Source organism: Pinus tabuliformis, chromosome 7 (genome assembly GCF_031772625.1).
Source record: "Pinus tabuliformis cultivar Carrire ecotype Pingquan chromosome 7, CPIR1, whole genome shotgun sequence".
NCBI lineage: Eukaryota > Viridiplantae > Streptophyta > Pinopsida > Pinales > Pinaceae > Pinus > Pinus tabuliformis.
This window is the reverse complement of record NC_142293.1, coordinates 146,380,466-146,397,942: the sequence shown is the minus strand read 5'-3', so window position 1 is coordinate 146,397,942 and position 17,477 is coordinate 146,380,466. Positions and strand designations below refer to the sequence as shown.

The window sequence follows — 17,477 nt, the reverse complement described above, 5'->3', positions numbered from 1 at the left end:
GGACCACTGGTTCCAGGGTGAAGGAAACTGTGCTAAAGAAGGAGCAGGATATTTCCATGGATATTGTTGAGTATTATATGCATTTTTCCACGAATTGAAAGAAGAAAAATCTTGGGACATACCTGGAGGTCGTGGCTACCATGGTCTCCTTGGTGCAATGAAATAAGAGGACTGCACTTCTTTGCTTGACTCTTTAGGTACTGCCTTCAGTCTTGGAAGCTTCGGACATTGACCTATTGAATGTTCCAGCTCGCAAATATTGCACAAGTTGATGTTGTTTAATTCGCATTCCCTCAAGGCATGTTTCTTCCAGCAAGTTGGGCAGAACACAGCCAGAGGTGTATGAGCTTCTACTTGTGTTTTCTTGATTTGTGTTGTCGTTATCTGGGAATATAGAGTACTAAGGATATCGGTCTTGAAATTTTTGAACAAATTCTCGATCTCTGCTCTGGTTACTCCTCCGCCTATAGATTTTTGTATTCGGGCAAAGGCATCTCGAATTGTGCTTCTCCCCTTAGATGATCCTCTAGAGCATCTTAGACAGAGCTTTACAATTTCAGCGAATGGTTCCTGCGATATGTCCCCTTTTCCTAGTAGGTTCAGGGTATCAAGGCAATCGTCCCTCATTCCTCTAATAAATATGGTCTTCAAGATCTCATGGTCTAAATCATTGTGTTTAGACCTCTGCAAATTATAGTGGAACCGCTCTACATAGTCCTCCAGGCTCTCATCCTCCTTCTGTGTCATTCTGAATACTTCCTCCCTTAAGTCCCTGGTTCTGCAATAGTCTTGGTACTTTGATAAGAATGTCTCCTTCATATCGCTCCATGTTCGAATAGAAGCGGAGCCTAACCCCATGAACCATCTCAAGGCTGCTCCTTTTAAAGTAGCAGGAAATAATTTCAGTTTCTGAGCATCTGAGATATAGTCATAACTCCTGCATAAGACATCAAATTCAAATAAGAAGGTGTCCGGGTCTTCCACAGTCATCCCTTGAAAGGATGGTAAGGATGATAGAGGAATATTTTTCATGGGAGCTTCGCCTCTGATATCCCCAATTGGGAACTCAAAGGTGGTGACAATAGCATATGTTTTAGCGTTGTTGTCATTGTTGTCTCCCATTGCTAATCCTTCTAACCCTTGCTGTAACAGACGTTCTTCAAACTTCTCTTGTGATTGTCTTGCAGGTGGATTTGATGGCTCAGGTAACTCTAGGGCTAGCTGTTTCATGGCACTACCTGAATCCGGATATTGATAAACCAATAGGTGCTCTCCTGTCTTAGGTTTTCGATGTCCCCCTCAGTTTCCCCTTGTCCCTCGGTCCTAAGGTTTTGGCTACTAGCTTCCCCCTGTTATCCTTGAATTGGATGCTTAATCTTAGGAGTGTGGTTGCTAGCTTTAGAATGGTATGGCCCCGAGGTAGACGAATCAGAGGTTTCTGTCCTTGTTACGGGAGTAACAACTTTTTATGGCCATGTTTTCCATGTGTCCCTTTGAGAGCTTGATTGTTCTTTTTTTCCTTAGAGATTAGTTCCTGGATAAATGTTTTCCTTCCGAAATCTACACTCTTCCTTTCATTTTTACGACTCGTTTTTCATGTGACTAATTAGAGTGGGGGTAATTTTGGTATTTCTATAATTCCTACAGTTGCACACATGGATCCTATGTGTATTGATTCACACCCTAAGTGTCTCAGTCTTCAATAGTGGTGAGCCTGCTCAGGTAAGTTAGAGTGATGTGCAAGTTCTTACCTCTCGTCTTACCGCCCAGCAACTGAAGAGTTGAAGATACGCTAAACAAAACACCAAAATGCCACGCCCTAAGTGCCCTAGTGATCACAATGGTGAGCCTGCCCAGGTGTGTTAGAGTGATGCGCGGGTTCTTACCTCTCGTTTTAGTCCAACGATTGTGGACTGGGAGCACTCTATCATCAAACGAACAACTTGGCTCACTGTATCGTCAACTGCCATCCCTGACAACGATTCCAAAATGTAGTGTTGTTTTAATCAATCCTAATTGATCGAGACTGCAACATTTAATTGTCAACCTAGGGTAGGTCTTGTTGTTTCAATGGAGTTCGCACTATCTGTGCCGATACACTACAACCAAGAATGAAAAATAGAAAGAACAATAAAAGATGTCACTGAATCAATTGCAGAAATTAAATCATTCATGTAGAAATTAAAACACTCCACAGAATTGAAATCACACTTCACAATTACCAGAGTAAGGGCGCGCCACACAGTAAACTAATGACTACACTAGTTAGTCACTATCATTTTGTTTAATCAAACCAGTGTAACAACATAATATAATATGGAATAGAAGCGGATGTATTTCACAATTTATACAGCAACAACAGAAAACCATACGACAATAAAAGAAACAATAATGTACACTACTTCTACCGCTGCAGTCCCTGCTAAAGAGGAGGGCCCTTCCTCCCTAGCAGGGGCGCAAGAATAACATGAGATTAGTTAATGAATCAAATGAAGAACAATAACAACATCACCATAGTGATTTTAATATTAAAAATAATTTAGAGTTACAAGATCAGAGTAACAATGTCTTTCTATATGTCATCCTTGTACATGGGAAATCGAGTTTCTTTTATAATTATTACATGTGTGAAATTAGGAATAGATCAGTGATGAGAATCTCACGATTCTCATGTTGATCATAAAATAGTAGTTATAACATATTTCTAAATACAAATACTTCTCAGATACATTGGTCAAGATTGCAACCACTTGGGTCTATTGCTTCTAAAATAAACAATTCATAACACCCGACAGTTGTTGTGTGGAATAGTACCCATGACTTTGCCAGCTCCGGTGCAACAGCATCCTGCAGTCGAATAGCAATTCGGGATGTAACAACAATCACTGGCAACATCACACTTGGTCTAACAGCGGTCCTTTGTATCAGCACGTGGTGTAACAACATTCAGTGTGTAATAGCAACCTGTAACAACATACAGGGTGTAACAACAACCTGCTCTACCCTGCTTTGAAACCATTCAGTGCGGCATGTTCACTCTATAACCTTATTCTCACAAGCAACACCTGAAAAAGATAAGAGCTTCCAAAATACTCCTCCAATGCTCACCCTAGCTAGCCACAAAAAGGAATATAGTATCGTATTATTCAAAAAAACATGGCAAAATAACATGATAGTGGAATAAGTTGTATAAATGAGAAAAAAGTGATTAACATATGAAGTTTCATGGGCCTGGAGGAAAATAGGATCAAAACTGGGGAGAAAGTGTAGAAAACAAGTATAAAAGTCACACATAACAGGCATGTCCCAAAGTTACTCGACCATGATACCACCACTCATGTGCTTCCCCTTCTAAATGTAATGTGGCAAATTGGATTGTGTCTGCTTCAGCCATAGGATTGAGTTTGAAGTAGGTGTCCAATTTTTGCACCTAAGCCCTTGTTGTACATTTAGATGATCCATCAAATGAGAGTAAAGGAAGTTTACTCACCTTGCGTTCCATTAAGCTGCCCCCAAGGTCTATTTTTGTTTTTGAAATTGCTATACTCATTGAAGGTCATGGTCACTTAAGTGTTTTCCTCCAATCTTGCATAATCTTGAACATACTTATTAAGAAGTTGATTTGACTCAACTGCTTCTTAGGTTGTTGGTACTTGACTATTTTTGAATGGTGGGAGTAACAACCAACTGTTTCTTCCACTATTTTCTCAGTTATGGGGCGATCTAAAACTATGGTTCCCAATTCCTTCAGTTGTGGTTCGGTTGTTGGCAGTAGCATTTTGTTGCCTGGTAAGATTGATGATTCGCTGAGCGAGTTGTTGTTGTCCTTGAGCCAATACTTGGGCTATCTCTCGCTAACCCTAAAGCATTTGTTGCCCTTGTTTATGCAACTATTGGTTCATTTGTTGTTGACCCTGGATTAATTCATGTATCAGGATGTTATGGTCATCTTGCCAGGTTCTTTCCTCCATGGTTGAATGGTGAGTACCCCTCTTTTTCCTTACAAAAATGTTGCTTGTATCTGCAGGAAGCATGCACAGCTCATATACTCACGACTAGCAAGATGCTAACGCTATGATACCACTGTAATAGAGCAGATAAATTTTTAACTTGGGTTTCCTTCCATTTAGTATGCAACCAAAAAAGAATTCAATAAATCATAATAGCTAGCACATTTTCTATTCTACCCATTATAATTCGACAAATCTAATAATACGTAGCGATTGCACAAGTTGACAATGATACCATATAACTATCCCACAATGTAATTCAACAACCTTGTTAGTTTGAATACATAATTATAGTTAAAATATAATTCGTTCACAATCAACTGATTAATTCACCAATCACGACCAAACTTTACTATGCTAAACTTTACAATTTAAGGATAGTCAATAGGACAATAATTTAGCATCCAATCCGTTGTCTTTGGCTTTCGGTAATTCGAACCTTCCTAACAACCGACAAAATAAAACTTCAAATCATGAAAATACCTGGTCTACTGTGAACTTGTCACAAGGCACCAATAGTTACAGGACCACAATTTCACACCATGGAGAAACATACCTTCAAAAACTCACAAAACCTGACTATAGTTTGGATTCTTTCCAAGGAAACGAATCCTGATGTTAAATTATTGGACCTTCGTACTTTGGTAATGAACCCAAAACCTGAATCATGTGTTGTCAACCAAAGTGTGAACTCATACAGGGTCCCGATCTCCAAAACCAACCACCTCGAACTTTCACAGACACTACCACAGGGAATCAGTGCTATTTTTCAGAGCGATGTCTGCGATTGGAAGAGATCTTGTTGCCACAAGATCAAGGTTCGGAAGATAAATTTGGCTCCCAACGGACACTACTCCTCTTGACTTGTTTTTACCATACAAGATTCGCTTGCAAAGACAAAAAATATATATTTTCCAATGAATTCACTGCCCAAATAAGAGATCAATGATCATAGAACTTGCTTCTTCAAATAGAAAACCCTGCTCCCAAATAGATAGAAGAGAGAGAAAAGTGTCAAGAATCTTTCACCAACGAAATTGACCAGAGAAAAAGGATCTTAAAATCCTTAGAGCTAATGCTCAAGAACAATGAATTGATCCTCCTTTATTTATAGACTTTTATAAACTTCTTTGAAGGGTTTCATCTTCACAAATGTTTGAGTAAATCATACTCAAAACCCCAATTCTGGGTTCTTCACCCCAACTGCCTCAAAAATTGCCCAGTAATAAGTATTTTGAGGTTTTTTTTTATCGACTATAGCCTAAGGGGATGGATAGGCCAATAAAGTCTCATTCATCTTCAATTTGTAGAAGACATTACAAGGGACCTGTTAGCTTTGTTGGCATTTGGCCCTAGAATGGATCAAAACACTCCCAAAGTCTCCAAAGTTTGCTTAAAATCATGCAATGGATCCAAATTTGCTCTTAAAATCTTCACTAAGATCATCCAAAGAACAAAACCATCACATGTCGAGAGCCCATGGAAGGGCAAAAATGCACTATTGGGAGGCTAAAATACTTCAAAATCATGAAAAATCATGTATCGGAGGCCTAGACTCAAGAACGCACAACTGTCGTTAGACCTGGCTGATCAATGACCTAGATCTAAGCGGCTAAATCGAAAATCAGTTATCACAGGCAGTGGCAATCGGCGCTGGACACCACCAATTAGTGATCGCTGATGATCATATTGGCGGGTTGCTATCGGTGAAGGCGAGTTGGCGTTATCATCACAGACTATGGGGAAGTTGTGACTGTGATTGGCGACTAAACGTGGACCATCGATAGCGCGCAGATTGACAGCCCACATTATATCGCTGGATCGCTATTGGTGGAAACCAAAGGGGCGGGGCCTTGACACAGGCATCTGTGCGACCCGATGGGCCGGACTCGACGGAATTATATACTATATTTGATAAATTTTCAGGTCCGCGAGAAGGCCTGTTTTCAACGTTTTTTGTGTATTTTCATTGTTTCAATGAAACACAAAGGAGCCTTGGCCAGTGCCGATAGCAATGAAGCCTGGACCCGAAAGGGTCCGAGAAGTGAAATATATATGTTTTGAAGTCCGCCAAAAGCAATTTTCATGTTTTCCAGCGTTTTTCACGAATTTCCAAATACAAAGGGAAGCGAGGGAACTGGCCGGCTGCGATATGTGATAGCGACCCAAGGGGTGGACCCGATAAAGGAATTAATCATGTTTATGGACTTTTTGAAGTCCGAAAAGGAAAAAGAGGGGCGGGAATTCTCAGTGTTGTTGTGTTTTCTGTTTAAAACAGAAATATACATTATTTTCAATAGAGGTCCACAATAGGGCAGCGCTATTCTGCTATAACAGAAAGCATGCATTGATAAGTCATTGAGAGGGCCACAGCATGCGCAGCTCCTCCCCAAACCGACATAGAGGCCGAGAATAGACAACGCAACGCAACCACAACAACAACTGATCATGGAGCATCAACAGTCCTGCCAGCACAGCCAAAATATTTGAATACAATTACTCTGTTGTCAAAAGAATAATCCTTCAAGCCCATGCTTGCCTAGTCAGGGCATCAAACAGTTAAAGGGATAGAGAGGAAAGATTAAGACTCCAAGCCTCTCAGAGCTCAGGAGCATTGTAAACAGGCTATAAATAGCTGAAAGCTAAATGTAATAAGGGTTCAACTTTTGGAGATTATTCCTCCTCTGTTCCTTCAAGCTTCTCATCTTCATTCTAGCAATATAAGCTTCTTTTTCCATTATATGTTCAATGTCCAATCTCTTTGTTGTTCTATGCTTGCACTTGAACAGTTTGTTCATGTTTTCTTTGTGTCTAAGGCCAGATTACTATCATCTTATCTCTGCTTTGATAAAATAGATTTGCAAGCTTCTTTGTTGCCTGTAGCTAGCCATTCATTTATGTTTATGTATGCAATCTGCTAGTACAGTCAGTATTCTCCATCTATCCATTGAGTCTATAGATTATTGAGCATTAGTGGTTTAAAGCCTTGTATTGGTGAGAGTGTTCATGCTTGTCTTGAGTGAGAATAGAGTTGAAATGGTTATCTGGCTTTATCCAAACCATCATTTATTCCAATAGTTCAGAGAACAATATTGAAGATTATATGTTACCAGGCATCTCCGAGCTACAACCTAGGAGAGTTTCTTGGAGTGATAACATAATTGGTGCCATTTCCGAGGAGAGGAAACTGAAGCTCAGCGTCCCTGAGAAACGACATAGATCTAGCTTTGGTGATAGACAAAGTCTGGGCACTTTTTTGGTTGTAATCATCTATCTGGCGACTCTACTGGAGGCCGAACCTCTTGGCGACTTGACTTCATAGTTCTGGCTTAGTTTGTGAGGCATACCCAAAGAAACCCTCAGAAACTACAAGCTTACCCAATCCCTGACCCTGAAAAAATCATCAAAGAGAGAAAGGTATCACAGAAAGGAGCATTAGGATCAGGTAAACCTAAACAATCTTCTATATCTCTTCAAGAAAGGCTTGTAATAGAACAAATACATGTTGAGAGTATAGCATCTAATACTAACAGTGAAGCAAAACTCTCAGAGATTCATAAAGCTCCTTATTCTTTGGGTTCTCCTTTTGTTGTAAGCACAAAGGAAACCTCACCTCCTATCCATCATACTCCTTTAGTCTTATCAATCACTCCTCAACCCTCTATCATTCAGACTGCCAGTACTCTTTTAGCCACCACAGCTATGGCAGGTCCACAAGCACCTACCAAAATGGAAAGAATCATAGCTGCTAGGTATGGACTTCTAATATTGCCCACTCCTTTGAATGTCATGCTTACTGGAGAATATCAAAAGTATATGCCTAAGTTCACTGGAACTGAAGGTGTTTTAGCTGAAGAACATCTTGAGTCATTCTATAGCTATGCTGATAACTTGGACATTAGTGAAGATGATGTCTAGATGAGAGTCTTTGTCCAAAGCCTAGATAGAGAGGCTAGAAAATGGTTCAAGGAACTGACCCTAGCATCTATAGCAGATATTGAGGCCTTAGATGATGTTTTCCTAAAGCATTGGGGGGATAAGAAGGATCTCCTCTACTACCACACTGATTTTGGGAACTTACAGAGGGAAAAAGGTGAGCTGCTATCTGATTTCAATAAGAGATTTAATCGCATGTACAACAAGATACTAGCTGAAGTAAAACCCACCACTACCTCTGCTAGACTCATCTATGCCAATGCCTTTGATTCTGACTTCTGTTTACTGTTGAGGGAGAGGCGATGTGCTTCTTTGGCTAATATGCAAGATGCAGCCCTGGAAGTAGAATCAAACATCATGGCTGCAGAAAAGCTCAAAGGTAATGCTGATAAAAGAAGACAAAGGGGCGAGCCTTCATCATCTTCAGATCCCAAGATCGATAAAATGGCCAAGATAATAGAGTCATTAGCCTCTGAAGTTTCCAAATTAAAGGTTGAGCAGCATTTTGGGAAAGGAAGGGTTCATAATACCTTTGCTCCTCCAAATCCAAATCCATATAGAAGACCTAATAGGTAGTTGCAGATTTTGCAAAGAAGCAAAGAGGCCAATGAAGACCAAAGGGTGAAGGTCCCTTTTCAGAATGCAGTCATGGAAGAAGAGCAGTTGGAAGAAGATGATGAGATCCATTGTATGGAAGACAAAGGCAGCGCCACTTTTTTAACCAAAGCTACCTATGAGAAGTCATTATTCAATGACCAGATCAACCAAGAATGGGATGGTGAAGCTGTTCTACAAATTGAAGATTAGCACCAATATAATTTGAAGTCAAAGATGAATAATATCAAGAAAACTCCTGCTCATAAAGTTGTTGTCCCTGCAGAACAAGCTAATTAGCATAAGCAACCAGCAGTTGATCCTATTATCCTCAAGGCTCTAGCCATAGAGGTAAGAGGCCTTGACAAGTCCTCTTCTTCTTTCAATTTTCAATCAAAAATCTAGAAGCCAACAATACCTATGTCTCTGATTGAACTAGTGAAGAATGAGTCCCTCAAAGCATCCATCCTTGAGGATCTTGAGCCTAAAGCGATCCAAGCCTCCACTGACTATGTAAATCTGCAAGATGACCAACCAACTGTCATTCTCAGCCCAATGATTGAAAATTGTGAAGACAACTCCCCATCATTCTATGTTTCTCTGTCTATTCATTATGAAATCCTTCATAATTGCCCTCTAGACACTGGAGCCAGCCATAATTCAATGCCCAAAGCTGTCATGGATAAGCTCAGTCTTGACATTACCAAGCCTTATCAGTTGGCCTCTACGCAGCTTAAAAAACCAGTTTGTTAGATCACAGAGGAAGAAGACCCACAGATTTGGGACATGTTCTTTGATGGGGCTTGCTCTAAGGAAGCTGCAGGAACAGGTGAAGTCCTTGTGTCCCCCACAAAGGAATACATTGATTCACCTTTTGTATTAACTTTTCAGGTCACAAATGACACAACAGAATATAAAGCGAGCCTTATTATTTAGCAGGTGTACAAAACCTTCCAAGCAAAACATCCAAGGCTGAAAACATACAGAGATGAAGTGAAATATAGACCATCTCTGCCTGGTAATGTCAAATGCTGGAAATGTTTTGAAGTAGAGGATCAAATCAATAGGCTTTTGCAAGTCTTTGATGAATTGGTTGATATGCACATTGACCAAGAGAAAGAAACCTTTCATAGAAAGGTAAAAAGGATCAATTTTCAGTTTGGTGACTGTTTTCTCAAAAGGGATGCATCAAAGGAAGGAGGAGATGTTTTTGATGGCCTAGTCAATGAGATGTTCTTCGAAATTTATTTCAGTTAAGGCTTTTAAGCCTTGGTATTGTAAATATGTTGTTTTCAGGTTTTATTTCATGCTAAATAGACTCCATGCCCAATGCAACACTAGGAGGAAGATTTGATTTTGTTTTTATAGGAAGGACATTGTTCTGTAGTTCTTGAAACCTCACAGGGAGGCTTTCATCCCTAGAAGGAGCCAGTGTTAACTTTGTTGGTGTTTGGCCCCAAAATGGATTCAAAACACTCCCAAAGTCTCCAAAGTTTGCTTAAAATCATGCAATGGATCTAAATTTGCTCTTAAAATCTTCACTAAGATCATCCCAAGAGAAAAACCATCACATGCCGACAGCCCATGGAAGGGCAGAAACGCACTATCGGGAGGCTAAAATACTTCAAAATCATGAAAAACCATGTATTGGAGGCCTAGACTCAAGAACGCACAGTTGTTGTTAGATCTGGCCGATCAATGGCCCAGATCTAAGCGGCTAAATCGCAAATCGGCAGTCGCAGGTAGTGGCAATCGGCGTTGGACACCGCCGATCAGCGATCGCTGATGATCGGATCGGTGGGTCGCAATCGGCGGAGGCGAATCAACGTTATCGGCACAGACCAAGGGAAGTTGCGACTACGATCGGCGATTAAATGTGGACCGTTGATCGCGCGCGCAAATCGATGGCCCACGTTACATCGTCGAATCGCTATTGGCAGAAACCAAAGGGGCAGAGCCTTAACACAGGCATGTGTGCGACCCGATGGGTCAGACCCGATGGAATTATATATTATATTTGATAAATTTTCAGGTCCGTGGGAAGGCCTATTTTCAACATTTTTTGCGTATTTTCATTGTTTCAACGAAATACAAAGGAGCCTTGGCCAGCGCCAATAGCGATGAAGCCCAAACCCGAAAGGGTCCGGAAAGTGAAATATATATGTTTTGAAGTCCGCCAAAGGAAATTTTTCATGTTTTCTAGCATTTTTCACAAATTTCCAAATACAAAGGGAAGCGAGGGAAGCGGCCGGCTGCGATATGCGACAACGACCCAAAGGGCGGACCCGATAAAAGAATTAATCATGTTTATGGACTTTTTGAAGTCCAAAAAGGACAGAGGGATGGGAATTCTCAGCGTTCTTGTGTTTTTTGTTTAAAACAGAAATATACATTATTTTCAATAGAGGTCCACAATAGGGCAACGTTGTTCTGCTATAACAGAAAGCATGCATTGTTAAATCATTGATAGGGCCACAACATACGCAGCTCCTCCCCAAACCGACATAGAAGCCGAGAATAGATAGCGCAACGCAGCCACAGCAACAACTGATCATGGAGCATTAACAGTCTTGCCAGCGCAGCCAAAATATTTGAATACAATTACTCTGCCGTCAAAAGAATAATCCTCCAAGCCCATGCTTGCCTAGTCAGGGCATCAAACGGTTAAAGGGACAGAGAGGAAAGATTAAGACTCTGAGCCTCTCAAAGCTCAGGAGCATTGTAAACAGACTATAAATAGCTGAAAGCTAAATGTAATAAGGGTTCAACTTTTAGAGATTATTCCTCCGTTGTTCCTTCAAGCTTCTCATCTTCATTCTAGCAATATAAGCTTCTTGTGTTATTATATGTTCAATGTCCAATCTCTTTGCTATTTTATGCTTGCACTTGAACAGTGTGTTCATGTTTTCTTTGTGTTTAAGGCCAGATAACTGTCATCTTATCTCTGCTTTGATAAAATAGATTTGTAAGCATCTTTGCTGCCTGTAGCTAGCCTTCCATATGTGGTCATATATGCATCTGTCAGTACAGTGAGTATTCTCTTTTGCTGCCTGTAGTTAGCCATTCATTTATGTTTATGTATGCAATCTGCTGGGACAGTCAATATTCTCCATTTATCCATTGAATCTATAAATTATTGAGCATTAGTGATCTAAAGCCTTGTATTGGTGAGAGTGTGTTCATACATGTCTTGAGTGAGAATAGAGCTGAAATGGTTATCTGACTTGATCCAAACCATCATTTATTCCAATAGTTCAGAGAACAATATTGAAGATTATACGTTATCAGGTATCTCCGAGCTACAATGTAGAAGAGTTTCTTGGAGTGATAACAGGACCCTGTTATTAGTGCATCCATTCAATAATATTTTTGTAAGGGCAATACAACCAACGCACATGCGTAATGAGTTGGTCGACATTATATCAAAAACATACATAAACATATAATCCACATTGAAGTAGAAATTACAACAAACATATTCACCAACATTGAGATGGAAAGTCATTACTGGTAATTAGAGCTAGTAACTTCAGCCTCTACAATTACTTTTGTCTAAAATTTCAGTATAGTTATTGCTGACCCACAAGTGAGCACTTGGAAGGTTTTCCCTTTCCATAAATCTATGGTCCTGCTGCATTGGGATCCAGCCATCTTGTTGATGTAACCTTTATGCTAAAGTGAGAAGACCATCTGATAACACATATAAACCTGAAACCTCATGAGGCCCCAAAGGATCAGAGGAAGGTGGCTTTGTCAATCAACTTACCAGCATAAGCAAAATTTTCAAAAAGAAAACTTTTTTCTACCAGCAATCAAATTTTTTTTCAAAAGTCACATAAAAATACTTCAAGGGATTTACACCCTCTTCAAGACACACAAGATTGCATGCATGCAAATGTCCGAAGGTAGTAGTCCATTTTCCATATGAAGCAAATCCCGCTTTCAGAGGAACGCCATGTTTTCATCTCTGCCTATGGTCATATAGATGTTTAATTATTTTTCTTTTCACCTAAATTAAAGATGAGCACCTAGATTTATAGGTTTAAGATGCATCTATCAACGCTCCAGATTGCATATAGTATTTAGCTGTTACTAAAATAACATTGCATCCAAACAACATCAACACTCTCATCCTCAACAGAATTGCATTTTATTGATAAAGACAATATTCATAACATTTGGGCTCAAGGATTACTTCATATTTTAAATCTGCCCAAGAGCTCTTTGTCGCACTAGCCACACTCGACCTAAAGCCCATCTTTGATATGAGAATCCAAATGTGTTAAGATCATCAACCATTGCATTCCACAACATACAAATACTGCCCAGGTTGAACCACAAAACCTTAATGCACAGTGCCTGTTATCCGTGTAAGAGGTAACCATAACTGGGAAAATAATAAAAAGAGCACAAGTTATTTGTATTTAACCTTTTTTTTAAACATTAAAATGTTAAATGATGGTTTGGAACAGTTTTTAGCACCATTGTTCCCAGGAATTAGGTGTGTGTAATGTACATGGCATAAAATAGGTGACATCCCACCTCTAAAATAAGAACTTGTTATTTTTTTCCTTGAATGAGATGCACATCTTGGAAAATCCAGTAGGCACTTTTCTTCATTCCAAAGATGATATCCAAAATAAGAACTTGTTATTTTTTTCCTCAAATGAGATGCACATCTTGGAAAATCCAGTGGGAACTTTTCTTCATTCCAAAGATGATCCAAAATAAACAGTTTAGTTGCAGGTTTGACAATCTAATCAAATGGATATATCAAGTTAGGCACACAATATTTACAGAGATAGCCAGCACAAGGACTTAACTCTACAACCTCCTACTTGTAATTCCCAGCACTAACCCACCAAGATGGAATAAAAACATGTCTCAAAAATAAATTAATTAATGAATATAGATTATCTTAACCCAAAAATTTTAGGCAACACTTGGAAGTTTTTTAATTTATCCCCACAGTACTTAATAAAGATGAATATTTCAATAAAACCATCGGATTAAATGACACAATATTAATGGTTGATGTACCTGTATGGTAATAAAGATGCATAATTACGGTTTTTTCTTAGTTGAAAATTTGAAATTAATGTCTTTGGAGAAAAAAAAAAGTAAGAAATTGCTATACACATTTTTGGACAATATCTCATATTCACACAGGGAATGCAATGAAGCAAAAGGGCGACGACAACATCCCAGCATAGTTTGCAATACAAATCCATGTAAAATCCCAACTGTATATTTAATCAAAGTGGTATTTTTCACATAATAGCAGCGTGTCAATAAGCCAAGATATGAATGATCTTAACCTGGATTGATCAAAGCTATCCACACACCTCCCTTAACATACAAAACAGAAAGCAGTAACAACCTCATTAAAATCCCAAATGTATATTTAAGCGAAGTAGTATTTTTCACATAATAGCAACGTGCCAATAAGCCAAGATATGACTAATCTTAACTTTGATTGATCATTGGCTATCCACACAACTCCCTTAACCTACAAAACAAAAGGCATCTACTACCTAATGAACTATTTGCCACAATTTGTCTCCACTGCTAATTAAGGAGTGTCAGCTTTGGTTATTGCTCGTATTAATCACCAAAAATGTAACAGTAGCAACAGCCTTATCTAAACTGGATAAGGCACTTGCCTCCATTATCATTCTGCCAAGCATTTCTCACAACCAACCTCAGACATACTGGCTGAGGTATTCATCAACAGTAGTGTATTTCACCTCTGGGTAGAGTTGACTAGCCTCCACACCATCGGGTCCGATTTCAAAATTTGTTTGATCCCCTTTCACAAAAATAGAGTGGCCGGTTGACATTATAGCATTGAGTGGGAATGGCGACTCTGCATCACGGAACAAAGAATTTTACAAGAGCTAAGTCACTCATTCACTCTAAACGGATCAACAAACAAAATACTCTTCCTACAATTCCCCTATTTTCTACCGAGCAAAATAATCTATACTCAAGACACATTATGCAAGCAAATACATGCATAAAACTCCCCTCAAATAGATTTTCCAAGTGCCATAGGAAGGAGGAAAAATGTTCCAAATTCTAACCTGCAATTTTTTTCAGGACCTCTTCCTCTGGTATATAGGTCTTCTCCAGAGACTTGCCAATCTTCTTCTCCCACAGAGCTACAAGCTCGTTAAGAGAATATGTGTTGGCAGGAAGCCTCAAATACAGGATCTTGTTTAGAGTTCTAGGGTCATCCACTGCCTTGATGGTGAATGTCCCTATATCCTCCTCCTTCACAAAAACAACTGCATATCCAGTGTAGGCTATATTAATAACTGCTCAAAGAGTACACGATCAAATGCTAGTAATAGAACATAAACTGTTGAGCAGAGAGAACATTGTAAACACCTTTGGCATTTCCATCTCCAGATATCACAACTTTATCCCTTGGCGGGGCGGTAAGGCCCGGCTGCCCCAAACTTGGCAAGAAAAGCCCAGCAAAACAGTTGCTAGAGACAAATGTGTAAGGGATGCCTTCTGCCTCAATGGCCCTGCGAATTTTCGCTTTGGTAGCAAACATGGTCTTTGCAGGCTCCACTGCATGGGTTCTATCAACGTCATTCCCGAACTCAGATGGCAAAAACCTCTGTAAATATCATCACCAACAGTTGTGAAAAACATCTGGAATTTCTATTTACTTATAGCCTATATATCAAAGTCTTAAACCTCATCAACAGTGCTATATACCTTGATGGTTCCAACCTCCTTAATGGCCTTGATAATATTCAGTTGATCCGTCAGCTGTGGTCCCTTTACAGCCGAGATAACTACATCAACTTTCTTGATTGCCTCCACAAGACTTGCATGGTCCTCCAAAGATCCCTGCAAATAGGTGATCCTATACCAGGTCATGCATCTAGGCATATCCAAGAAAAACGAGATCTTAAATGAACACCTACTCCTACAATGCCCTGTCTGAAACAGAGGACTCTTCAGAATATAGGATGGCAAGCACATTTCTTTTCAGATGAAAGACAAAAATATATAACAGAACCCCTACATTGTGGAATCCAAATATAGAACAGATAAATGCAGAGTCGAATCTCTCCATTAGGAGAACAAAACATTGTATAATATTTACTTCCATAATCGATCACAAAAAAGGGCAAAATATCCATACCAAGGAAGAAAAAAGTAGAAAACTAGTACGTCGTTCTCAGTCCTTACAACCCACTTGGACAAATGATCTATCGGAATTTGGGATACCCACAAGAACAAATCAGCAATGAATCAATGGATTGAACTTGGTCTTCAAAATCCATTTACATGGGATGGTAAAAATTAAAATCAATTTCACAAGGGAAAAACCAATACAGATACAAAATATGCTCATCGTTCCTCACAAATCAATATATGAAACAAGCAAGCATCCATGGAAAAAAACCCAAAGGAGAAGAATTTATACTGACCACATATCGCAACCCTGTAGAGTACAGATCAAATAAGCATAACACAGGAAGAATACAGTAAGGGTATCATATTCAGAGCTTCCAACCCATTACAAGGAACGATCAAATGGGCATACCCATAAGAAAATAAGAGTGCAGAATGATCTTATGCTGATCCGTTTTCACAGCTCATTAACATAAATGAGAAAATTAACCTTGCCACAAGAAAATAAACACTACACAACACTCACATGCCAAACTTAGCCGAAAACGGTAAAACCGATTGCAGTAAATAATGAATGAGAAAATCTCACCACCCACCATAAGAGATGATCAAATGACCACATCTGAATGACAAAAAACACTTCACAGGTAGTTTATGCTAATCAGTGCTCATTTCCGGAACAGGAAAAGACCAAATGACGAAATCACTAGAAATAAAATATACCGATCCATTAGGTTTGATCTGAAAGGCAGAGAGAGAACTTACATAGAGTATAACAGCACCTGAGGCCTTGAAGGATTCCAGAAGCTTAGCCTTCTCAGGATTAGAAGCGGAGGTCTCTCTGACAAGAAGGAATGTGGGATGACCAAGATCAAGGCTGGCTTTGGATATATGACGACCAATGTAGCCTGTTCCTCCAATAATCAGAATCTTGCTGCTGTTGGCCATGTCCAGCCCTGTGAAGTTGGCTCGCCACTGAAAAATCAGGTAGACAGCGAGTAGAGATATTAGAATTGGAATAAATATGTGAAGATCAGTGATTCTCGCCCTCTGGGATCTATCACGCCTCATTCTTAAACAAACGCGAAGTTACTTATAGAAAGAAACAAGGGAGGAGGTAGAAAGAAACAAGGGAGGAGGTGGTCAGAGAAATAGAGATTGTCAGGAAAACATTGGATTCCTAAAGACCGTTTGGTGGACCTTATGGGGTGGGTAAACTCACGTTTTGCAACAACCACTTCTTTTGAGATGAGAAGTGTCCAGATGATTTATTAAGGAATTCTTAAAAAAGAACACTAGCGCAATGTGTTGAATTTGGATTTTTTGAGGTTCCAATATTTTTGGATGAAGAATGTAAATATATGTAATGTAGTATTCAATACGTTTCAAAATGTATATAATTGTTTTGTGAGATATTTTTAATTAAATTTGAAAGAAATGTTGTAATATCATGTTTATGTAAATATTTTGACTTGGTCAAATTATATAATAAGATGGATTGTTGTAAAGCAACATACTCCTTGTTTTTTTGGAAGTTGGATCAGTTCAGTCTTTACCTCTTTTAATAATTGTTGAATCAGTTCATATCAATTAAGGACTTGATTAATTAATTGATTATTATGTAAGAAATTATAAAATTATAATATAATTTGGAAGAAAAAAATAGAAGACAATAAATTGGAATACAAAATGTAAGAAAAAACTTATATCTAGAATTGTTTGCTTTATCGATTTTATTGAATATATTTTTTCATGCATCACATTAAAAAAAATCCATGTATG

The 17,477-nt window shown here is 39.0% G+C and overlaps 1 protein-coding gene across 1 annotated transcript; it reads right to left on the bottom strand.

The window, feature by feature from the left end:
• Window positions 1-13,766: 13,766 nt before the first annotated feature.
• On the bottom strand, window positions 13,767-16,846 carry LOC149246264 (phenylcoumaran benzylic ether reductase IRL1-like). Its single transcript, XM_089457849.1, has 5 exons — window positions 16,461-16,846; window positions 15,270-15,404; window positions 14,931-15,168; window positions 14,624-14,827; window positions 13,767-14,406 (listed from the first exon to the last, which is right to left on the bottom strand). Exons 1-5 carry the CDS (start codon window positions 16,764-16,766, stop codon window positions 14,243-14,245), a joined length of 1,047 nt encoding a protein of 348 aa, XP_089313975.1. The 5' UTR covers window positions 16,767-16,846; the 3' UTR covers window positions 13,767-14,242.
• Between the last annotated feature and the right edge of the window lie 631 nt (window positions 16,847-17,477).